This window comes from Coregonus clupeaformis, chromosome 8, assembly GCF_020615455.1.
Source record: "Coregonus clupeaformis isolate EN_2021a chromosome 8, ASM2061545v1, whole genome shotgun sequence".
Lineage (NCBI taxonomy): Eukaryota > Metazoa > Chordata > Actinopteri > Salmoniformes > Salmonidae > Coregonus > Coregonus clupeaformis.
The window spans coordinates 21,254,593-21,280,310 of NC_059199.1; the positions used below are offsets into that span (position 1 = coordinate 21,254,593).

Here is a 25,718-nt window from a genome sequence, read left to right on the forward strand (position 1 = left end):
TTGCCTCGAAGCGAGCATAGAAGTGATTTAGCTCATCTGGTAGGCTTGTGTCACTGGGCAGCTCATGGCTGTGCTTCCCTTTGTAGTGTGTAATAGTTTTCAAGCCCTGCCACATCCAACGAGTGTAAGAGCCGGTGCAGTACGATTCAATCTTAGTCCTGTATTGACTCTTTGCCTGTTTGATGGTTTGTCAGAGGGCATAGCGGGATTTCTTATAAGCGTCCGGGTTAGAGTCCTGCTCCTTGAAAGCGGCAGCTCTACCCTTTAGCTCAGTGCGGATGTTGCCTGTAATCCATGGCTTCTGGTTGGGGTATGTAGAGTTGAAGTCGGGAAGTTTACATACACTTAGGTTGGAGTCATTAAAACTCATTTTTTCAATAACTCCACAAATTTCTTGTTAACAAACTATAGTTTTGGCAAGTCGGTTAGGACATCTACTTTGTGCATGACACAAGTAATCTTTCCAACAATTGTTTACAGACAGATTATTTCACTTATAATTCACTGTATCACAATTCCAGTCAGAAGTTTACATACACTTAGTTGACTGTGCCTTTAAACAGCTTGGAAAATTCCAGAAAATGATGTCATGGCTTTAGAAGCTTCTGATAGGCTAATTTACATCATTTGAGTCAATTGGAGGTGTACCTGTGGATGTATTTCAAGGCCTACCTTCAAACTCAGTGCCTCTTTGCTGGACATCATGGGACAATCAAAAGAAATCAGCCAAGATCTCAGAAAAAAATTGTAGACCTCCACAAGTCTGGTTCATCCTTGGGAGCAATTCCAAATGCCTGAAGGTACCACGTTCATCTGTACAAACAATAGTACGCAAGTATAAACACCATAGGACCTTGCAGCCGTCATACCGCTCAGGAAGGAGACGCATTCTGTCTCCTAGAGATGAACGTACTTTGGTGCGAAAAGTACAAATCAATCCCAGAACAACAGTAAAGGACCTTGTGAAGATGCTGGAGGAAACAGGTACAAAAGTATCTATATCCACAGTAAAACTAGTCCTATATCAACATAACCTGAAAGGCCACTCAGCAAGGAAGAAGCCACTGCTCCAAAACCGCCATAAAAAAGCCAGACTACGGTTTGCAACTGCACATGGGGACAAAGATCATACTTTTTTGAGAAATGTCCTCTGGTCTCATGAAACAAAAATAGAACTGTTTGGCCATAATGAACATCGTTATGTTTGGAGGAAAAAGGGGGTTGCTTGCAAGCCGAAGAACACCATCCCAACCGTGAAGCACGGGGGTGGCAGCATCATGCTGTGGGGGTGCTTTGCTGCAGGAGGGACTGGTGCACTTCACAAAATAGATGGCATCATGAGGAAGGAAAATTATGTGGATATATTGAAGCAACATCTCAAAACATCAGTCAGGAAGTTAAAGCTTGGTCGCAAATGGGTCTTCCAAATGGACAAATGGACCCCAAGCATACTTCCAAAGTTGTGGCAAAATGGCTGAAGGACAACAAAGTCAAGGTATTGGAGTGGCCATCTCAAAGCCCTGACCTCAATCCTATAGAAAATGTGTGGGCAGAACTGAGAAAGCATGTGCGATCAAGGAGGCCTCCAAACCTGACTCTGTCAGGAGGAATGGGCCAAAATTCACCCAACTTATTGTTGAAAGCTTGTCGAAGGCTACACGAAACGTTTGACCCACGTTCAACAATTTAAAGGCAATGCTAACAAATACTAATTGAGTTTATGTAAACTTCTGACCCACTGGGAAGCTGATACACAAAAAGAAGCCGGATTCAAAACTCAGTAGTTTCCAATTTAAATTATTATACAAAATTCTTGCAACCAATAGAATGTTATATGGGTGTTATATACCCACACCCATACCCCTACCTTTTTATGGTACAGTATCTGTGACCAACAGATGCTTTTCTGTATTCCCAGTCGTGTGAAATCCATAGATTAGGGCCTAATGAATTTAATTTAATTGACTGATTTCCTTATATGAACTGTAACTCAGTAAAATATTATAAATTATTGCATGTTGCGTTTATATTTTTTGTTTAGTGTATATTGAACTGAACGATATTGAAAAGTCAGGCAAGCAAGCTAATAAAAAAATAAGTAGACCCTTATTAAAATACAATAGCAACCTTGTAATTTTTTGTACATGTTTAAAAGAAAATCAGATTTATTTTTTGAGATAAGTGAAGAGGGACAACCGTTAAACATTTAATTAAGTGTGTATGACCATAGGATATTCTTTTGGTATTTTAATGTATGTATTTGATGTATTTTGATATTGATGTATTTGTTGTATGTCTTTATTGTTTTATTGTTTCATTTTATTTATGTGATGGGACTATCCTGTTTTATGATTGAGACATGAAAATAAAATACAAAATAGGAAGTAGTATACAACATTCAATTGAGGGCCATGGTTCGGGTTTCTCTAAACAGCCAGTACAATCTACACTAACTTTAGCCACAGCTAGCTACAAACCAATAGAAGTGAATGGGGCATGTGTGCAATTTTCAAAATGTCATGCCCAAATCAAACTGAAATAAATTGAAACGAACTCCATATTTGGTTAGATTTTACTTACAGGTTATTTGGCCATAAAAAAAATAAACATACACACATGCCCCATTCACTTCCATTGATTGTTAGCTAGTGGTGGCTAAAGTACAACTGAATGCATTTAACTGAAATGTGTCTTCCGCTATTAACCCAACCCCTCTGAATCAGAGAGTTGCGGGGAACGGCCTTAATCGACATCCATGTCATCGGCGCACGGAGAGCAGCTGTTGTTTGGGGTTAACTGCCTTACTCAGGGGCAGAACAAAATAATTTTACCTTGTTGGCTTGGGGAGCAGTGATGTAGTGACAAAACAAGTGGGTAAATGCTGATCGCTGTTCGAGGTGAGTAAATTAATGGTCCCTACATTTTCAATGAATTTTTCCATGATATGTGGGTAAACGCTCATGCAAAATAAAAAAGGTGAGTAAATAGTGTTTACCCTCAAATCAGATAAATTAACATCCACTGATAATCAGACATTTTATTACTGGTTTTAATCAATACAAATAGTTTCATGCATTTGTGACTATGAACAAATCACACTGCAAAGGCTCCTCACAAAAACAAAAACAGATAATTAGAGATGGGTCATTCCACAAAATGAGTCCCTTTGATATTTTAAGTAGAAATTCTGCACCAATATTTAATTTAAAAGCCTGTTAGATTGAATATTAATTTAATATTTAATATAGACCACATGGAACATTCAATAAATCTGAATAAAGATTATTTATTTCATGTGATTAGTGATACTTTTCAAGGTTAAAAAAATCTGTCCTAAATTTTAAGGTCAACCTTGTTACATGAACTGAACTATCATTTTAATATGGTGAAACTATTGCATTTAAATACATACAAAGTCTAAAGAAACTTTAAACATCTAATAGTCAAATCATTCCTGTTGCACACAACAAGCTTCCATTCCCCCTGTCACAAGAGGATTTATGGCTGATTTAAGATGAAATTGTCAACCCTGTTACTTTATTTGCCACTTAACCCTTGACGCCCCTGCAGCGTACGCTCAAACTGGTAACTGTAAGTCGCTCTGGATAAGAGCGTCTGCTAAATGACTAAAATGTAAAATGTAAATTAGAACACAATGTGAGCAGTTGATTTTTGGTGCAATGTTCAGACATTCACAGAAGTAGAAACAGCAGAACAAATTTCTCATCCAAATCAGAAAATGTAGGCTACATTAGTCCTAACGCTAACTGATTTGTCACCACTACTTGAAAACGTGAATAAAACAGTAAATAAATTATCACACAAACCTTTTGCTGACAATGATTTATTGATACAAGTGGCGCGTACCGGCAGTCAAACACGTAACTTCTGACACTCACTCGGATTCATTCAGTGTTGTTGTTTATGTACAGTGGGGAGAACAAGTATTTGATACACTGCCGATTTTGCAGGTTTTCCTACTTACAAAGCATGTAGAGGTCTGTCATTTTTATCATAGGTACACTTCAAATGTGAGAGACGGAATCTAAAACAAAAATCCAGAAAATCACATTGTATGATTTATAAGTAATTAATTTGCATTTTATTGCATGACATAAGTATTTGATGAGAGAGAGAGAGAGAGAGAGAGAGAGAGAGAGAGAGAGAGAGAGAGAGAGAGAGAGAGAGAGAGAGAGAGAGAGAGAGCGAGAGAGAGAAAAAATATATATAATGTGGGGTCAGTGGAGTAAGCACTGTGCTTACAGTCAAAGGGAACACTACCTGGCTCTCTAACCATGGCTCTCAAACCATGTGTGAGAATACCAGCTGTTCTGGATGACTGTGTGATCACGCTCTCCGTGGCCGATGTGAGTAAGACTTTTAAACAGGTTAACATTCACATAGCCGCAGGGCCAGACGGATTACCATGTGCTGACCAGCTGGCAAGTGTCTTCACTGACATTTTCAACCTCTCCTTGTAATACTTACATGTTGGTCATGGCTGGTAATGGCTCATATCAACACCATCATCCCAGACACCATGGACCCACTCCAATTCGCACAATGCCCCAACAGATCCACAGATGATGCATTCTCTATTGCACTCCACAGGACAACGACCCTACGCACACAGTCAAGACAACGCAGGAGTGGCTTCGGGACAAGTCTCTGAATGTCCTTGAGTGGCCCAGGCAGAGCCTGGACTTGAACCCGACCAAACATCTCTGGAGAGACCTGAAAATAGCTGTACAGCAACGCTCCCCATCCAAGCTTGTAGCGTCAGAAGACTCAAGGCTGTAATCGCTGCCAAAGGTACTTCAACAAAGTACTGAGTAAAGGGTCTGAATACTTATGTAAATGTGATATTTCCGTTTTTTTATTTATAAATTAGCAAAAAATTCTAAAAACCTGTTTTTGCTTTGTCATGATGGGTATTGTGTGTAGATTGATGAGGATTTTCAAAATATATTGTGATGTCACGAGAGGCTGTGTCCTGGAGGGACGTTACATCCCCCTGAGATGGCTGCAAACCCAGACAGCTATGGCTCCATCTGCTGGTATGGTCGGGAACTCCACCCCTCTATGGCCAATCTTCCCACGCAGCTGAAACAAATGAGGAGCTGATGAGCTGAAGGTTTGGGAAGGGAAGAGACACACTGAGGGAGTGTGTGGGGGGGTGAAGAGACACAGTCTCCAACCTGGGCTCTCTGGAGGACAAGAGTGCTGCACGTCCACTTCCATGAGGAATATAAGGATTTGGAGATACTTACCTTTGGGAAATACTCACCTTTGGATATATGCACCTGTGGAAATACGTGAGAGACATTTGGAAGGACTTTTTGCTGGGTTGGCCACTAGCTGCAACGTGGACTACAGTAAGGCTGGGAAAAAGTTATCTGAGCGAGTGAGAATTATGATTCTGGATGTGGAAGAGACATCCCTGAACGGTTAACCCTTAAAGAGCCACAAGAGAACAGAATGTTGTTATATTTTCGTTAATTTCCCAAGACCTATAATAAAATCCTTGTTTTGTTTGAACCTTGTCTCCTTGCACTACTTGAGCAATCCCGCTGAAAGCTGTGTAGCCTCTCGTGACGTCACAGATGGTGGAGAATACGGGCACGCTCAAGCGTTAATAGTGCATGTCAGAGGAGGATACCGAAGGTTTGATCACCCAGTTTTCCAAGTTGGCCGTAGGCTCCCCGCCGACTGAAATGGAGGACATATTGAAAGCCCTTGTTGCTGGCCAGCAAGCCCAGATGCAAGCAACCGTGGCTCTCTTGGAGGAGCAAAAGAAAGCCAACCTTCTGAAGGCAGAGGAATTGCAGTTGCAGAGACAGAGGGTTGTCCAAAATACCCGCCCAATAAAGGCAAGTGACTTTATATCTAAGATGGGAGCTACCGATGACATTGAGGCATACCTGCATGCATTTGAGGCCACGGCCACTAGGGAAGCCTGGCCCAAGCAACAGTGGGTTGGTCTGTTAGCCCCCTTTCTAACCGGGGAATCGCTGAATGCTGTCCGGGGACCTGGGCCCTGACCAGGTTACTGACTATGATGCCCTGAAGTCTGAGATCCTCAGCAGATATGGACTCACAAAGTTTGGTATGGCCCAGCGCTTTCACGGCTGGACCTTCCAACCAGACCAACCTCCTCGGGCGCAGATGCATGAACTTGTCCGAATCGCAAGGAAATGGCTGGATCCGCAGAGGAATACAGCAGCGGCGGTGGTGGAGGCCGTTGTGGTGGATCGTTACCTACGCGCCCTGCCTTATGAGGCAAAACGGTTCATCAGTCAACAGGACTTGACCACGGCTGATCTGACCGTGGAAGCTGTGGAAAAGTACCAGGCCACAGCGGAGATGCTGAATGCTTCCGAAAAGACCCCAGGAGTGCGGCCCCACCACAAATGGGAAGAACCCGTCCAAAGGACCCCAAGGTCTCGAACCCAGCCACGTCAGGACTTATCCCGGCTCCAGGGGGGAGCCAGAAACCAGGCGGGTCCAAGAAGAGTACACCAGGAGGGGGAAACTCGACAGTGTTACCGGTGTGGGGAGATGGGACATATCTCCTGGCAGTGTGGGAAACCAGCCGATGAACCTATGCCCACTGCGGAGTCCTCCAGCTCAGCACCCACACACCGTTTTGCCTCGCTCTTGGGAGTCGTAGATGGCGGCCCAGATCGACCCCCCACCTGCCCGGTAACTGTGAATCACCATGATGTGGAGGCCTTACTGGATTCTGGTAGCCGGGCCACCCTGGTGCGTAAGGATTTGGTGGGCCCAACGTGTCTGACCCCGGGGAAAGTCCTCCCAGTTTCCTGTGTCCATGGGGACACCAGAGAATACCCCATTACTGAACTTACAATGACCAGCACACGGGGAACCATACACACGACGGCGGGGGTGGTTGATTCCCTCCCCGTCCCTGTCCTAATTGGACGAGACTGCCCAGCCTTTTACCCACTCTGGAGAGAGTCTCAGGAGAGGATAACCCGAGTACCTCGGAAACGGAGAGGCAAGACTCATCCTGGGAAGGCTCCGGTGCAATCCTCCGAATTACTCACTCCCGCCCGGGCTCTGATAGGGATGGCAGGTGCCCAGACCGACACAGAGACGGAGCTACAGAATCTGGACAAAGAACTGTCTGGTCTGAAGGGGACCGCTGAGAGGTATCGTTTGTTAAAGCAACAGTTAGACATGAAGACAGAAGAGTTAGATATCCTCCAGGCTAAACTCCAACAGAGCTCCTTCCATAAGCAACAGGAGGAGCTGGAGAGGCTGCGCAGGACCATCGAGGAGTGTGAGGAGACCCTGCGCAGTAGTAAGGAGGTCCAGAAGAAGGCAGAGGAGTAGTACAAGGTGTTGGAGAACAAGATGAAGAATGCGGAGGCAGAGAGAGAGAAGGAACTGAAAGCTGCTCAACAGAAGCTAAACTCTGCTAAAACCAAGGCTGATGCGTTCAGTAAGAAACTCAAGGAGAGACAACAGGAGGCTGAGTCCCTGGTCCTAGAGGTGGAGGAGTTGAAGAGAGAGCAGGCTGGCAAGCACCACGGCAATGCGGACGCCCTCTCCCGGCGTGATGCCTTCTTCGCTGCCTTTACCCCGACGAGGACGTCGGTCCCGAGGAGGGGGATGTGTGATGTCACGAGAGGCTGTGTCCTGGAGGGACGTTACATCCCCCTGAGATGGCTGCAAACCCGGGCAGCTATGGCTCCATCTGCTGGTATGGTCGGGAACTCCACCCCTCTATGGCCAATCTTCCCACGCAGCTGAAACAAATGAGGAGCTGATGAGCTGAAGGTTTGGGAAGGGAAGAGACACACTGAGGGAGTGTGTGGGGGGGTGAAGAGACACAGTCTCCAACCTGGGCTCTCTGGAGGACAAGAGTGCTGCACGTCCACTTCCATGAGGAATATAAGGATTTGGAGATACTTACCTTTGGGAAATACTCACCTTTGGATATATGCACCTGTGGAAATACGTGAGAGACATTTGGAAGGACTTTTTGCTGGGTTGGCCACTAGCTGCAACGTGGACTACAGTAAGGCTGGGGAAAAGTTATCTGAGCGAGTGAGAATTATGATTCTGGATGTGGAAGAGACATCCCTGAACGGTTAACCCTTAAAGAGCCACAAGAGAACAGAATTTTGTTATATTTTCGTTAATTTCCCAAGACCTATAATAAAATCCTTGTTTTGTTTGAACCTTGTCTCCTTGCACTACTTGAGCAATCCCGCTGAAAGCTGTGTAGCCTCTCGTGACGTCACAATATATATATACACATATTAGAATAAGGCTGTAACATAACAACATGTGGAAAAAGTCAAGGGGTCTGAATACTTTCTGAAGGCAATGTAACACAAATCATGTCACATACACATACACACAAAGGTGATGAGAGAGAGAGTGCTGTATTGGTCAGAAAGCAGACTGGGAGCAGGACCTCAGCAGAACCCTGACCGGGAAAGACGGTCACCACCTGGGCCAAATTATTGTCACTGGCTGTTGGTGTACTTTGTAAGAGCCATTTTGCCAGTCTGTGGTCGGGATTCAAGAAAACTGCAAAGCGCAGAAAGTGCACTGAAGATGATTACTTTCTATGTAGCAGTGACATTAGTTGTGATGGCAGCGCATCAAATTCTGCAATCAAAGGATCAAGGAGGGGAAGCCTTTATCCTGCATCATCAAAAGTCTCTGCACTCACAATGAATAAGGCAGGGATGGCAACTTTTTCTGTACATGCTCCTGTTCTTGAAGACAAAAGTTGTGTTCAAGGAATAAGACAGACAAAACAAACAGAAGGAAAAGTAGGCAGCTTGAACTGGACATCAAATATCTAGCAATACTAGTGCCCTCAATGTTTAAAAGCAGTGAGAAAAGGAGCAACATGAGGGGCGACATGAAAGCTCCCACTAGGATGGACTCACAAAATAAAACCTCATTGCTCAATGGGTAACACTGAAACAAAACCTAAACTCTCATTTCATGTCACACACTCAGAATGTGCAGCCTAAGGATAGGTTATACACACAGGACGACTAACGACAAAATGAATCCTCCTCCAGACCCCCTGACTCTCTTAGGCCTCAGATGAATGTCTCAATCAGACCCCCCAGAAATGTATATGCTCAACCATGTATCTGTCAGAGGCCTTGATTCCACCAGTAGACTCAGGCCTCTCTTAGACCCCACAAGTCAAACACTCATAACGGTAACTGAAAATACACCCCATGTATCTAGTTTGATCTGTGAAGATGGTCACTCAGTGGAGCAGTGTACAAATGAAAGGAAATGCACAAGGAGAATATCACCTTTCTACAGGAAGAGCGATCTATTCTGGCTGCTCATAGGAACCTTTGTAGAAAAATTGTGAAGACATCAAAACTATTGAATAACACATATGGAATCATGTAGTAACCAAAAAAGTGTTAAACAAATCAAAATATGTTTTATATTTGAGATTCCTCAAATAGCCACCCTTTGCCTTGATGACAGCTTTGCACACTCTTGGCATTCTCTCAACCAGCTTCACCTGTAATGCTTTCCCAACAGTCTTGAAGGAGTTCCCACATATACTGAGCACTTTTTGGCTGCTTTTACTTCACTCTGCCATCTGACTCATCCCAAACCATCTCAATTAGGTTGAGGTCGGGTGGTTGTGGAGGCCAGGTCATTTGATACAGCACTCCATCACTCTCCTTCTTGGTAAAATAGCCCTTACACAGGCTGGAGGTGTGTTGGGTCATTGTCCTGTTGAAAAAAAATGATAGTCCCACTAAGCCCAAACCAGATGGGATGGCGTATCGCTGCAGAATGCTGTGGAAGCCATGCTGGTTAGGTAAAATAAATCACAGACAGTGTCACCAGCAAAGCACCCACACATCGTAACATCTCCTCCTCCATGCTTTACAGTGGGAACTACACATCCGTTCACTTACACCGCGTCTCACAAAGACACAGCGGTTTCAACCAATAATCTCCAATTTGGACTCCAGACCAAAGCACAAATTTCCACCGGTCTAATGTCCATTGCTCGTCTTTCTTGGCCCAAGCAGGTCTCTCCTTATTATTGGTGTCCTTTAGTAGTGGTTTCTTTGCAGCAATTCGACCATAAAGGCCTGATTCACACAGTCCCCTCTGAACAGTTGATGTTGAGATGTGTCTGTGACTTGAACTCTATGAAGCATTTATTTGGGCTGCAATTTCTGAGGCTGGTAACTCTAATGAACTTATCCTCTGCAGCAGAGGTAACACTGGGTCTTCCATTCCTGTGGCGGTCCTCATGAGAGCCAGTTTCATCATAGAGCTTGATGGTTTTTACGACTGCACTTGAAGAAACGTTCAAAGTTCTTGAAATTGTCTGTATTGACTGACCTTCATGTCTTAAAGTAATGATGTAATTTCTCTTTGCTTATTTGAGCTGTTCTTGCCATAATATGGATTTGGTCTTTTACCAAATATTGGCTCAAATGCATTAAGAAGGAAAGAAATTCCACAAATTAACTTTTAAGAAGTCACACCTGTTAATTGAAATGCCTTACAGGTGACTACCTCACGAAGCTGGTTGAGAGAATGTCAAGAGTGTGCAAAGCTGTCATCAAGGCAAAGGGTGTCTATTTGAAGACTCTCATGGTTACTACATGATTCCATATGTGTTCTTTCATAGTTTTGATATCTACACTACTATTCTACAATGTAAAAAATTGTAAAAATAAAGAAAACCCTTTAATGAGTAGGTGTGTCCAAACTTTTGACTGGTAGTGTGTGTATTGACACTTTATCTAGTGTCCTGTAATAGACACCTTCGGTCATTCATAACACATTCATAAAGCCTCTATATCGCTGTCCTTAATTTAATGTCAGCCCTATTTGGTCATTTATAACACATGCATTTTCTTTACATTTTAGTCATTTTAGCAGACGCTCTTATCCCCCCGTAGGAATCGAAACCACAACCCTGGCGTTGCAAGCGCCATGCGCTACCAACTGAGCTACAGGAGGGCCCTGCATAAAGGCTTCATGATATAAAAACAAATTGAGTAACTCTTAGGGAATCATCACTAACAGTTAAAACAAATAAACATTAAAGACATGTTTAAATCATATATTTCCTTTTATTTGTACATTTTTAAAACAATACAAAGTCCAGCAATGCAATTACATTGAACATTACAGAGGGCTGTGAATAGTGTAACTTGTCCCTGAGCTGGCGGACGAATGGTTCTTGCCTCTCTTCTTGTTAGAGAAACTGCATGTAACAACAAAGTTAGCAGGTCTGTTCGGAAATGCCTTTGTCACAACATCTGGGTAAGGGCATTTCTGTGCTGCGCAATAAACTCTAAATGGGGAGATGGGAAACTCAATTCAATTCATATTATTATATTCCTCTTTCATTTACAAATCTCATGACGTGACTATGAGACGTGACTGTATCTAGGGGGATGTGTATTTAGCTGAGCCTGCTAGCTAGTTACATTTCAGTTAGTTGCAACTGCTGTGAAGTCACCAAAATTATTTGAAATAACAATCGAGGTAGTTACAGTATGTAATCTAACTCAACACTTAACTACTACAAACTAATTGAAATTACAATAAATAAAGGTTAACTTACTTGTTTTTCACTGTCCAGAGGCAGCACAAGTGGGCATTTGATTTGCTAACTCATCACATGATCAGCGTCTCGTCAGCAACGCTAAAAAAGTACACTGAATAATACAGTGTTGCTGGCCTTTTACTCCACCCATTCCATTGGCGGCCGAATCACATCACATGTACGCTTGCTGCACTACAGAAAACCTGAGAAGTCTGCCCCTAATGTGGTTTAAGCATTCTTGTGAACACAGAAAATCTAATTTTGTTGTTTTTCTATTTAAAAAGTGTGAAAAAAGTTGGGTAAACCAGAAAACATGTGGGAAATCCGAAACCTGGAAAAACAGACAGACCATGTGTAACCACGCCAGCCCGGACCTCCACATCCAGCTTCTTCACCTGGGGGATCGTCTCAGACCAGCCACCCGGACAGCTGATGAAACTGAGGAGTATTTCTGTCTGTAATAAAGCCCTTTTGTGGGGAAAAACTCATTCTGATTGGCTGGGCCTGGCTCCCCAGTGGGTGGGCCTGGCTCCCAAGTCGTGGGCCTATGCCCTCCCAGGCTGCACCGCTGCCCAGTTATGTGAAATCCATAGATTTGGGCCTAAATTTTTCCTTATATGAACAGTAACTCAGTAAAATTGTTGAAATTGTTGCATGTTGGGTTTATCATTTTGTTCAGTATTATATATAAAATTTAGCAGCCGCTTTAATGCAAAGCGACTTACAGTCATGCGTGAATACATTTTTACGTGAGGGTGGTCCCAGGAATCAAACCCAATATCCTGGCGCTGCAATGCTCTACCAAGATGCATGACAGGGTTATAAATCCTTTGTGAAGCCTCAATTTAATATGATTTGTAAGGACTTTATTAAGGGGTGCTTATGCTACCCTTTATAAATCACAGGTTTATGTTATATTTGACATAGTGGGTTATGTCACATTTTACATTGACGGTTATGCCACACCGTTATAACACATTTATGAACCCTTTATAAAGCATGACGTACGGTTATAGATGATTTGTAACACATTTATGTAGTGTTTATGAAGGCTTTATGAAGGCTTTATGAAGCCTTTATAAGTTGCACGTCATTTAAAGCGAGACCCAATTGGGTCAGGATACATGTGAAATATAAACAATTTGCTAAATAATGTATAAAAATATATACATATATTACGGAATGTATTCAAAATGTACACTACCGTTCAAAAGTTTGGGGTCACTTCGAAATGTTATTGTTTTCGAAAGAAAAGCAATTTTTTTGTCCATTAAAATAGACATTCTTAATGTTGTAAATGGCTATTGTAGCTGGAAACGGCTGATTTTTTATGGAATATCTCCATAGGCGTACAGAGGCCCATTATCAGCAACCATCAGTCCTGTGTTCCAATGTCACGTTGTGTTGGCTAATCCAAGTTTATCATTTTAAAAGGCCAATTGATCAGTAGAAATCCCTTTTGCAATTATGTTAGCACAGCTGAAAACTGTTGTGCTGATTAAAGAAGCAATAAAACTGGCCTTCTTGAGACTAGTTGAGTATCTGGAGCATCAGCAACTGTGGGTTCGATTACAGGCTCAAAATGTCCAGAAACAAATAACTTTCTTCTGAAACTCGTCAGTCTATTCTTGTTCTGAGAAATGAAGGCTATTCCATGCGAGAAATTGCCAAGAAACTGAAGATCTCGTACAACGCTGTGTACTACTCCCATCACAGAACAGCGCAAACAGGCTCTAACCAGAATAGAAAGAGGAGTGGGAGGCCCCGGTGCACAACTGAGGACAAATACATTGGAGTGTCTAGTTTGAGAAACAGATGCCTCACAGGTCCTCAACTGGCAGCTTCATTAAATAGTACCCGCAAAACACCAGTCTCAACGTCAACAGTGAAGAGGCGACTCCGGGATGTTGACCTTCTAGGCAGAGTTGCAAAGAAAAAGCCATATCTCAGACTGGCCAATAAAAAGAAAATATTAAGATGGGCAAAAGAACACAGACACTGGACAGAGGAAGATTGGAAAAAAGTGTTATGGACAGATGAATCGAAGTTTGAGGTGTTCAGATCACAAAGAAGAACATTTGTGAGACGCAGACCAAATGAAAATATGCTGGAGAAGTGCTTGATGCCATCTGTCAAGCATGGTGGAGGCAATGGTATGGTCTGGGGGTGCTTTGGTGGTGGTAAAGTGGGAGATTTGTACAGGGTAAAAGGGATCTTGAAGAAGGAAGGCTATCACTCCATGCCATACACTGTTGACGGCGCTTGATTGGAGCCAATTTCCTCCTACAACAGGACAATGACCCAAAGCACAGCTCCAAACTATGCAATAACTATTTAGGGAAGAAGCAGTCAGCTGGTATTCTGTCTATAATGGAGTGGCCAGCACAGTCACCGGATCTCAACCCTATTGAGCTGTTGTGGGAGCAGCTTGACCGTAAGAAGTGCCCATCAAGCCAATCCAACTTGTGGGAGGTTCTTCAGGAAGCATGGGGTGAAATCTCTTCAGATGACCTCAACAAATTGACAACTAGAATGCCAAAGGTCTGCAAGGCTGTAATTGCTGTAAATTGAGGATTCTATGACGAAAGCAAAGTTTGAAGGACACGATTATTATTTCAATTAAAAATCATTATTTCTAACCTTGTCAATGACTACATTTCCTGTTCATTTTGCTATATTTCCTATTCAAACTCATTTCATGTATGTTTTCATGGAAAACAAGGACATTTCTAAGTGACCACAAACTTTTGAACGGTAGTGTATATCTAAATGTATGTCAAATGTACACTGAGTGTACAAAACATCAGGAACACCTGCTCTTTCCATGACATAGACTGACCAGGTGAATCAAGGTGAAAGCTATGATCCCTTATTGATGGTGATTGTTAAAACCCCTTCATCAGAGTAGATGAAGGGGAGGATACTTTTTTAAAAAGCTTTGAGACAGTTGAGATATGGATTGTGTATGTGTGCCATTCAGAGGGTGAATGGACAAGACAAAATATTTAAGTGCCTTTGAACGGGGTATGGTAGTAGGTGCCAGACACACCGGGGTTTCAGTGTGTCAATAACTGCAATGCTGCTCAATAGTTTCTCGTGTATCAAGAATGTGTTACGGAGTCTAGTTGATAGGTAATCGACTAGCTGGGCTGTTCCCCGGACCCCGTATGTAGGGACTTGTACAGTGCTTAAACATGGCTATTGAACTTGACATTTGGGTCTGTCTTTATTCTTTAATCTAACATATCATGCAGAAATGTGGTATCAAAAGTGGCTCGAAAACCACACATATTTATTTTTGTAGCTAAGTACATTATAGGCGCAGTTACGTTCCATATGCGAACACGCCGTCGTCAGCTGCTAACGTTAGTTACACCACTGATCAACTCGTCGTTAGCTGGCTAGCTAGCATCCCTACCTACCTCTGGCTGAAGGCAAAGAGATCTTCTATTCCATCGCTATGGCAGCGAAACATTCCACCACCAAAACCCATGGTTCTCACAGGGGATTGGAGTACTAATTGGGACAACTTCAGGGATGAATTCGAGGACTATGCGCTGGCGAACGGTCTACATGAAAATCCCAACGAGGTCCAAGCGGCAACTCTGAGGAGCTTAATAGGCAGCAAATGCAGGCACATCTACCGGCACAATCTCACCCTCACAGCACAACAACAGGGTGATGCAAAGGCCATACTGGATGCATTGGAGAATTACTTCAAACGTAATTTATGAGCGGTTCATTTTTGGAAGCTCCAAACAGGAAGAGGGTGAGTCAGTACACAACTTTGTAACCCGTTTGAGAGAAAGATCAGCTACTTGTGAATACGGGGGATTGAAAGATGAACTGATTCGTGACAAAATAGTACTGGTAATTGCAAATGAGGACATGCGCCGGCATCTACTAAGAGAGAGAGGCTTAACATTAGTAACTGCCATTGAAATGTGCCGCACTGCCGAAGTCACTGACATGAGAATGAGAACAATAGGAATCGAAACCCCACGCACTGACGCTAATACTGTTCATGATGTTGCCAGGCAAACATTCAGACAAAACCAATCGAGGCAGAGTAATTCACCACGAATTGCGAACACAGACAGCCCCATAGCATGCAAATACTTGGAAATGCACACGCAAGAGGCAAAGAGCACTGACCTGCCTATGGAAAACCATGCAGAGCTTGTGGAACTAATTATCACTTTGCAAAAGTGTGTCTCAAAAGTAAAAGTAGAGTGCGTGAGGGCAAGATTCACTGTGTTGATGATGTCACTCAGTGTTCAGAGCAGAGCAGTGAAAGTGACATTTACATGCATGAATCCATTGTACACTCAAGAGGGAAGAAATGGTTTATGACACTACGATTACACAACAAGTTGCAACAATGTCGACTGGATTCTGGTGCTATGTGTAATATAATGAGCTACAAAGACAAACTCCATCTGGCACCTGACACATCTCTTGCCCAGCGATACTAAACTACAGCTGTTCTCAGGAGAGCTAATGAGCTCTATGGGCATCTTTGAGACCGAATGTGTTATTCGGGGACACAAACACAAGCTGGAGTTTGAGATTGTGAAAACCAGTCAACATCCTCTTCTCTCAGGCTCTACATGTGAACGCCTGGGACTGATGCAGTTCACCATACCAAATGACCTGCACATCGTGGAGCATGTCCAGCATGGACCCCTGTCCAAAGAACAACTACTCAGCAGATATGATGATGTAGTCAACAGGCCTGTTGAAGCAGTACCTGGGGAGGTACACTTTGAATTGGATGAGAGTGTCACTCCAATCCAGTGTGCTCCTCGCAATGTGCCCATTGCGATGAAAGTGGCTGTGAAGGCCCAGCTGGACAAGTATGAGGCCTATGGCTACATGATATCTGTGCCTGAACCAACTGACTGGATCAGAAATATGGTCATAGTGAAAAAGCCAGAGAAGCTGAGGGTCTGCATCGACCCAAAGCATCTGAACCAAGCACTGAAACGCTCCCACTACATCATGCCAACACTGGAGGATGTCCTCTACAAGCTTCCCAAGGCCAGGATTTTCACCTTGGTGGATGCCCAAGATGCATTCCTGCAATGCAAGCTGGACAAAGAAAGCAGCTTCATGACTACCTACTGGACCCCCTGGGGTCGGAAATGCTGGCTCAAGCGCCCGTTTGGTGTCTCCGTGGCGCCTGAGGTATACCAACGCAAGCAGCACGAGTTACTGGCTGGCCTCAAGGGCATTGAACCCATCGCTGATGATGTCCTGATCGTAGGCTGTGTTGACACAGACGAAGAAGCAGAATGTGACCACGATGTGAAGCTCCTGGCACTGATGGAGCGCTGCCGATCAGTTAAGCTGCGCCTTGGCCTGAAGAAGCTGCAGTTCAAGTTGAAAGACGTCCACTTCCATGGCCACATTCTCTCAGCCAAAGGCCTGAAGCTGGACCCAGACAAAGTCAGAGCGATCCTCGACATGCCAAACCCCTCTGATGCAAAAGGAGTGCAGCATCTCATTGGCTTTGCAATCTATCTTGCTAAGTTCATGCCACACCTATCAGCAGTCTGTGAACCTCTGCGCCGGCTGCTGGACAAAGACACACCATGGCACTGGCTACCCAAACACGAGGCCGCGGTGCAGTAGATGAAATCTCTGGCTTCATCCATGCCAGTGTTGCGCCACTACGACATTACGAAGCCTGTCACAATCCAGAGCGACTCCAGCCAAAGTGGACTTGGATGCTGCCTTATGCAGGAAGGCCAGCCTGTTGCATTTGCCTTGAAAGCGCTCACCCCCACCGAACAAAACTATGCACAAATTGAGAAAGAGTGCCCCAGCATCGTCTTCTCCTGCCAGCGCTTCCATCACTACTTCTATGGTCGAGAGCTGGTCACCGCTGAAACTGACCACAAACCACTCATTGCCATATTCAGTAAATCTCTCCTCAACGCGCCCAAGAGGCTTCAATGCATGCTCCTGACTCTGCAAAACTACAGCCTGAAGGTCGTCTACAAGCCGGGACCAGAGATGTACATCAGCGACACTGAGCAGGGCAACAGCACAATGTACAGGCAGAGGCACTGCCTATCAGCGACATGCCATTTGTTCGCTACAGCAGGAACAACAAGATGTTCAACAGATCAATCAGGCAGACTACTTAAACAGATCAGATCACAGATCACCGCTTAGCCCAGATCAGGCAACACACTGACAAGGACGAACACCTACATTCACTGAAAGAGAAGACACCTTTCACACTGAGATAATACTGGACCTTTCGAGATGAGATTAGCGTGGAAAATGGCATCTTGTTCAGAGGTCAGAAGGTCATTATCCTCAAATCACTACGTCCAGAGATGCTTACCCGCATACATTCCAGTCACGTCGGAGGTGACGCATGCTACCGCCAGGCACGCAAAACATTATACTGGCCAAACATGCAAGCAGAAATTAAAGACGTTGTCAGCAGCTGTACCACATGCAACGAGTACGCACAGGAACAGCAAAAGGAAACCATGAAGTCGCACAAACTGCCCACAAGGGCCTGGCAAATTGTCAATGTGGACTTATTCAGCCACAGACAAAAGGACTATCTTCTCATCGTTGATCACTACTCTGACTTTTGGGAAATTTAACTGCTCCCTGACTTGTCTGCAGAGACGGTCATTAAGCGCTGCAAGGCGCAGTTTGCAAGGCAAGGCCAGCCGGACAAGGTTATCACCGACAATGGCCCACAATTCACAGCACACTTCAAGTGTTTCGACTCAAAATGGGAGTTTGACCACGTGACCTCCTCTCCAAGGCACGCAAAGGCAAATGGCTAGGCAGAGTCAGCTGTCAAAATTGCAAAAAAAACTGTTACGCAAGGCCTTGTGTGACAGCAACAACCCCTGGAAAGCTATCGTACAGTGGAGGAACACACCCACTGAAAACATGGACAGCAGTCCAGCGCAACGCCTTCTGTCCAGACGTCTGAACACTACCATCAACGTAGCTAACAAGCTACTTGACCCCTGCTTCGTGGACTATCTGCGCCACAGAAAGCAGCTCGCTAAGTACTTCTACGACCGGACTGCTCGAGACCTACTGTCACGGATTCAGCCGAGGCTGCTCCTCCTCCTTGCTCGGTCAGGCTTCGGCGTTCGTCGTCACCGGAGTACTAGCTGCTACCGATCCATGTTTCTGTGTTAGACTTGTTTTGTCTTGATTATGTACACCTGTTTCCCATTATGTTGTATTGTCTTCCCTATTTAACCCTCTGTCGTACACTGTGTGTTGTGTGTGAGTGTATTCGTTATCGGCTGTCGTTAGTGTGCGGGTTATTTTCCTCCCTGTGTGGAGATTGTATTATGCTCAGTTTACTTTCAAGTAAAGTACGTTTCGGATAAGCTCTGTGTCCTGCGTTTGACTTCGCCCACCGCAATTCACTGACGCCCTTGACACCTACCAGAGCTGGAGGTGGGTGAAACGATAAGGATGAAACCGCTATCGGGAGACCACACAGGACTTTGGAGGCTGGGCACGTGTCTACAGAGAGTTGCACCACGTTCTTACCTGGTGGATGTCGGTGGCTCCCTCTATCATTGCAATCGGGGGATCTGCGCATAGCAGAGCAGACAACAAACCATAACACACCATACCCTCACCTAGATTAGCTGGATCACAGTCCAGGCCTAAGGGCAAGGGGCACAGAATTGAGACATGAGCCAACTGAGGGTGAGGCTTCTACCCCACCAAGCTCTCCAGCTCCTGGCCCTAGTCCAACCCCTGTCAGAGCCCACACTTACTCACGGGTGGGTCGGCTGTGTAAGCCACCGGACAGGCTTACTCTGTAAGCAAGGGACTGTTAACTTGTCCTCTGTTAGAAAAAAAGAAAAAAAGAAAAATAGGAAGATGACAACTGAAGTAAAAAGAAAATGTAATGCATTTTCATTTGTTATGACTTAATGTTTTGTTGTTATGTTTGCACTTTCTATTGAAAAGGATGATGTTACGGAGTCTGGTTGATAGGTAACAGACTAGCTGAGCTGTTCCCCGGACTCCGTATGTAGAGACTTGTTCAATGCTTGAACATGGCTATTGAACTTGACATTTGTGTCTGTCTTAATTTTTTTACATCCAGCCAACTTGACACAACTGTGGGAAGCATTGGAGTCAACATGAGCCAGCACCCCTGTGGAATTTTTTTGACACCTTGTAGAGTTCATGCCCCAACGAATTGAGGCTGTTCTGAGGGCAAAAGGGGGGGGGGTTGCAACTCAATATTAGGAAGGTGTTCCTAATGTTTTGTACACTCAGTGTATATTATAATATGTTAAATGCATCGGAAAATGTATTTAATTTATTTCAAAATACATTCTGAAATACATTAAAGAATGTATTTTAGAATATATTTTCACATGTACTTATCTATATACACTGAACAAAAATATAAACGCAACATGCAACAATTTCAAAGATTTTACTGAGTTACAGTTCATATGGAAATCAGCCAATTGAAATAAATTAATTAGTCCCTAATCTATGGATGTCACATGACTGGGAATACAGATATGCATCTGTTGGTCACAGATACCTTAAAAAAAAGGTAAGGGCGTGGATCAGAAAACCAGTCAGTATCTGTTGTGACCACCATTTGCCTCATGCAGCGTGACACATCTCCTTCGCATAGAGTTGATCAGGCTGTTGATTGTGGCCTGTGGCATGTTGTCCCACTCCTCTTCAATGGCTGTGCGAAGTTGCTGGATGTGGTGGGAACTGGAACACGCTGTCGTACACGACGATCCAGAGCATCCCAAACATGGTCAATGGGTGACATGTCTGGTGTGTATGCAGGCCATGGAAGAACTGGGACATTTTCAGCTTCCAGGAACTGTGTACAGATCCTTGCAACATGGGGCCGTGCATTATTATGCTGAAGCATGAGGTGATGGCCGCGGATGAATGGCACGACAATGGGCCTCAGGATCTCATCACGGTATCTCTGTGCATTCAAATTGCCATCGATAAAATGCAATTGTGTTCCGTAGCTTATGCCTGCCCATAACATAACCCCACGCCACCATGGGGCACTCTGTTCACATTGTTGACATCATCAAACCGCTCGCCCACACGACGCCACACACACTGTCTGCCATTTGCCCGGTACAGTTGAGACCGGGACTCATCCATGAAGAGCACACTTCTCCAGCGTGCCAGTGGCCATTGAAGGTGAGGATTTGCCCACTGAAGTCGGTTATGACGCCGAACTGCAGTCATGTCAAGACCCTGGTGAGGACGATGAGCACGCAGCTGAACTTCCCTGAGACGGTTTCTGACAGTTTGTGTAGACATTTTTCAGTTGTGCAAACCCACAATTTCATCAACTATCCGTGTGGCTGGTCTCAGACGATCCCGCAGGAGAAGAAGCTGGATGTGACGGTCCTAGGCTGGTGTGGTTACACGTGGTCTGTGGTTGTGAGGCCGGTTGGACATACTGCCAAATTCTCTAAAATGACGATGAAGGTGGCTAATGGTAGAGAAATTAACATGAACTTATCTTGCAACAGCTCTGGTGGACATTCCTGCAGTCAGCATGGCAATTGCACGCTCCCTCAAAACCTGAGATACTGTGGCATCTGTGGCATCGTGTTGTGTGACAGAACTGCAGATTTTTGAGTGGCCTTTTATTTTCCCCAGTACAAGGTGCACCTGTGTAATGATCATGCTGTTTACTCAGCTTTTTGATATGCCACACCTGTCATGTAGATGGATTATCTTGGCAAATAAGAAATGCTCACCAACAGGGATGTGAACAAATTTGCGCTCAAGATTTGAGATAAATAAGCTTTTTGTGTGTATGAGAGACTGAATATTATCTTAGATAGCCTTCTAATTATGTTGTCAGAACTTAGAACTCTGAACTTAGAAATTAGAACTCACAACATATACCTCAGAACTTTGGACTTTCATTATCGTGAATACTTTGATACCTCCTTAAATTAAAATAAAATGCTGTCCTTGCAAGAGATTCAATGTGTCAAAATAGTTTTTTTGTTTCTGAAACAATAACATGCAAGAGATAAATCTATCTACATCCAGTTACATAATAGCAGGCCTAAATGGGTTGATGTTCTGTAATAATTAAGCTGTGTTGTTCTAATATAGGTGAAAGATAAAATCATTTTAACTTTGAGAAACACAAATAAAAGCATGTTCCATGTTCGATCCAGATTACAGAGTTAGTAAGACAGAAAGTCAGGACCTTTGTTTAGCTTTGGAACTGGACCCGGTTCTAATAAAGCGGTTCTGATGTCTTTTCGCCTCATGATTTCTTCATGACTTTTATGCAGATGTGGTGACACATGGTTTCTCACTCATGCTTTTATGATGCACACATTCCAGGAATCTATACCGTATGTGCTCAGTCATACAATTTCATGTAATTTCACGTAACTGTGTCAGCTTGCTTGGAAACCATTACTGTTGAGGACATTTAAGATGAACAAAGTTAATATTCAGTTAAGAGTAATTAACACAATGCCTATTATATTTACATGTTTTCCCTTTCTGTAATACACATGATTTCCAGTGTTCTATTTGTGACACATTTGTGTACGGGTTGAAGGTCACTAGACTTGATTCTGAATGTTATGGATTGTTCTCATATCTGTTGATAATGATTGATGCCAGACTGTAGGTAAAAGGACCGAGGACACTGATTGTTAATGGCGGGTGTTTACAGAGTTTTTAGTGCTGTGAGATTAGAATAGAAGGGCTTGCTTAGAGAAAGCGAGTTAGACATTTTCTATGCTTCTATCCTGGAGGTTGTCTCCCTGTTGCAACTTGTTTTAAACCTTTTGTTTGACCTGGAAATTCCCTATTTCAACTGTAGTGTTATAAGATAGCGCTACTGTAAAGTGCTATAAGACAACCAAGCTAAATACTGGTCTACGGTCAGTTTCACATGTCCTCCCTTAAGGGTTATGCTCAGGATACTGTGCATTTTCTATCCAGAGGGCCTTATCTTTTATGACAGGGAAGGACTCAAACTCTCTTCTGTCTTAACACCCCCCCTTCAACCTCCCCCTTCTCATGTTTACGAGAGAGAGAGAGAGAGAGAGAGAGAGAGAGAGAGAGAGAGAGAGAGAGAGAGAGAGAGAGAGAGAGAGAGAGAGAGAGAGAGAGAGAGAGAGAGAGAGAGAGAGAGAGAGAGAGACTGATAAGCACGTGTGGGAGAGTATAAGGAGGAGGAGGAACAGTCTAGTTCTGCTGTCACTGCTAACTGAGACTGAGGAGAGGAGAGAGACGATGCCAGCCGGAGCTACACAGACTCTGTAAAACTATTGAATATAGATTAGGCTTCACCAGACCAGTATAGCACCTCTGTCTACCTGTCTCTAGTTGTGTCTCGAGCTCTGTCTACCTGTTTTAGTTGTGTTTGGCTGCATCTAGCCTGTGTCTCTAGCCTGTCTCTAGCCTGTATCTACCTCTGTCTATCTGTATCATCGGACCTCAACTTCGTCAGTCAAACATGCAGGACCATCACCACTACTTCAGTAGCAGGACAGCCTTTGCATGGTGTCTGGTGTCTCTGGTGCTCGCTCAACAAGTAAGACTGAAAACCTTGTGTAAAGAATATGAGAGAATATGAAGACACACTTTGATGTTATGTTTTTAATCAGACCAAGCATTTTTCTTCTTTTTTTTAACAAACAACAGTATGAACAACCGTAGCTCATTGATTATGTCTGTGTATATGTGTCAGGTGTCTTCGAGCCCTGTTCCCTCTGCAGACATCCAGCCCAGCTCTGGTCAGCTCCAGCCGGGTCCGGGTCAGAGGGTACTGAGGAGGACAGCACGTATGACCCCGCTGTGGAGGACCATGTGTACTAAACCCTTCGGGGCGTACTGTCAGAACAACTACGAGTGCTCCACTGTAATCTGCAGGTAAATAACACGCAGACACGCACACACACACACACACACACACACAAACACACACACACCTAGGCAACATCTGTGAGTCAAAATGTTCCATCATTAGTTACAGTGCATGGCGTAGGTGCCAAAATGTTGGAGTACGATTCAACAACGTTACATTGTTGCCTTGCATGTCTGTTTCCACTTTTATGGTTTTTAATTGAAGAGAACTGAACAAGAAATGTACCTTTTTGAAGTTAATTTATTCTACAGATAGATTAAGTTGATTTATTCACACCAGATAGATTTCAGTATTTGACTTTTATCCAATCGGGAGATGCCTTCAATACCGTCCGCTAGGGGCAACGTGAGTCTGTATAACCATCTAGTAAGCTCGCGGCTTGCTAGAGCATTGTGGATGGGGATACAGTAAGGGCTTAAACTGTGTTCTTCAGCTCTGAGAATCTCAGGTTCAATACCTGTGCTAGGCACTCATTTTTTATTTATTTTTTACCTTATCCCAAACCTTAACCCTTACATTAACCAGTAGGAATTAATGCCTACACTTAAACGTCAAGTTCTTTCTGTTTTAACAACCTTAACCCTTACCTACTTTCACTTCATCCATAGAAGTTTATCCCCGCTGGACAAACGTTGAATACTGAAGTGAGACTGTGAAATCTTGTTGCATTCTAAACACTTTTTCGACTCTCTCCTCTCATCTTTCTCTCTCTTCTCATTGCCTCCTTTCCTCTCTTCTCCTCCTCTCTCCTCTCCTCTTCTCTCCTTTTCTCTCAACTCCTCTCCTCTCATTGCCTCCTTTCCTTCTCCTCTCTTCTCTTCTCTTCTCCTGTCATTTCCTCCCCTCTACTTTCCTCTCCTCTCTTCTCCTCTCCCCTCCCCTCCTCTCATCTCCTCCCCTCTCCCTCTCCTCTCTCTCTCTCTCCTCTCCTGTCTTCTCCAGGGATGGCCACTGTATGTTCAGCCAAGCCATCAAGTCCTAGAAGAGATGACAGAGAAACACGTCCAACATTTTCCCAATCAGTTCTTCATGGACTTGTTCTCCAGGAATATATCATAGCTCCCCTCAACCCTCCTTCTCCTCCACAGAGCCAATTATTAGTTATGGTATGGCTGGTTTCTATTTAAGAAAACCTCCAAGCGTAAGGGTTAGGATTTTTAATAAGCAAGGAGATTGGCAGATTGTATATTAGCTTTTTGACTTTACGAAAGTCGATGACATGCAAAAAATGTATATCTCTAGTACATGAAGGGTTGAGATATCTTAAATCAGGTGTTAAGATATTCCTTAGAGCAGGACTCTCCAACCCTGTTCCTGGAGAGCTACCCTCCTGTAGGTTTTCGCTCCAACCCTAGTTGTAGCTAACCTAATTCAGCTCATCAACCAGCTAATTATTAGAATCAGTTGCGCTTGATTAGGGTGGGAATTGTTAAGTTGCGTCAATTCAAATCTGGTATTAGGAACAAAAGAGGTCAATACACGTCTTCTAAATAGACTAGTATTTTAATTAATGCAAACACTTCAATGGTAAATAAGATGTTCGTTTAAACGGGCTCCCTGAAATACCACGCAGGGCAGACAGAGAACTAATCCATTGTTATGAGTTCTCCTTAAAATACTCGGACAGTTTTTAGTTCCCGCTCTCTGCTGGGCCTATCAGGGTAGAGACTGAGCGTGGTTTAGACTTACTCAGCCAATCCGTTGGCGCACCGGCTGGTCCCAGCCTCTTGGCGCTCCACCGTTGCACACTGTTGCCAGGCATAAGTTCTTATCATAACAACCTGTCATGGTGAGAAGAGCCAGCTCCACTAGACACCATTCCTACGTCCAAGGACGGTTCACAGATCACAAAGAAGCAGTATAGTGTAGTATTTGGAGACACAAATTATTATCTTATCTTACCCCCTAAAACAGCTCCTCACATTAATCACAGCTTGCCAGGTGAAACAACCCACATCAGCACAGTCCAGACCCTCCATGCCTTAATCATTAATGCATTCTTTCTAAGTTAGTCATCCCATCCATCTATGAGAATAATAAATCCCCACAGAATGAAAATCTACCGGACGGTAGCTCTCCAGGAACCGGGTTGTTCCTTAGGATCTTTCTTATGCAAGGTGAGGGTTTGACTTGATGTTGTATGTTATCTTTTGGACATTACCAAAATGTATGCCACACAAGTGTCACAGCCACATGGTTTTTTTTATA

At 43.9% G+C, this 25,718-nt stretch overlaps 1 protein-coding gene across 1 annotated transcript; it reads left to right on the top strand.

The window, feature by feature from the left end:
- The first annotated feature begins 22,858 nt into the window (after positions 1-22,858).
- Positions 22,859-25,212, top strand: LOC121572730 (liver-expressed antimicrobial peptide 2-like). Its single transcript, XM_041884752.1, has 3 exons — positions 22,859-23,177; positions 23,334-23,515; positions 24,453-25,212. Exons 1-3 carry the CDS (start codon positions 23,100-23,102, stop codon positions 24,490-24,492), a joined length of 300 nt encoding a protein of 99 aa, XP_041740686.1. The 5' UTR covers positions 22,859-23,099; the 3' UTR covers positions 24,493-25,212.
- The last annotated feature ends 506 nt before the right edge of the window (positions 25,213-25,718 follow it).

What these genes read in the sequence shown, in the direction of transcription:
- LOC121572730 (XM_041884752.1), top strand. Translation starts at nt 23,100, where the DNA reads ATGCAGGACCATCACCACTACTTCAGTAGCAGGACAGCCTTTGCATGG. An exon ending in CTCTGGTGCTCGCTCAACAA is followed by an intron (nt 23,178 to 23,333) that starts GTAAGACTGAAA and finishes TATATGTGTCAG; the next exon opens with GTGTCTTCGAGCCCTGTTCC. An exon ending in TGCTCCACTGTAATCTGCAG is followed by an intron (nt 23,516 to 24,452) that starts GTAAATAACACG and finishes TGTCTTCTCCAG; the next exon opens with GGATGGCCACTGTATGTTCA.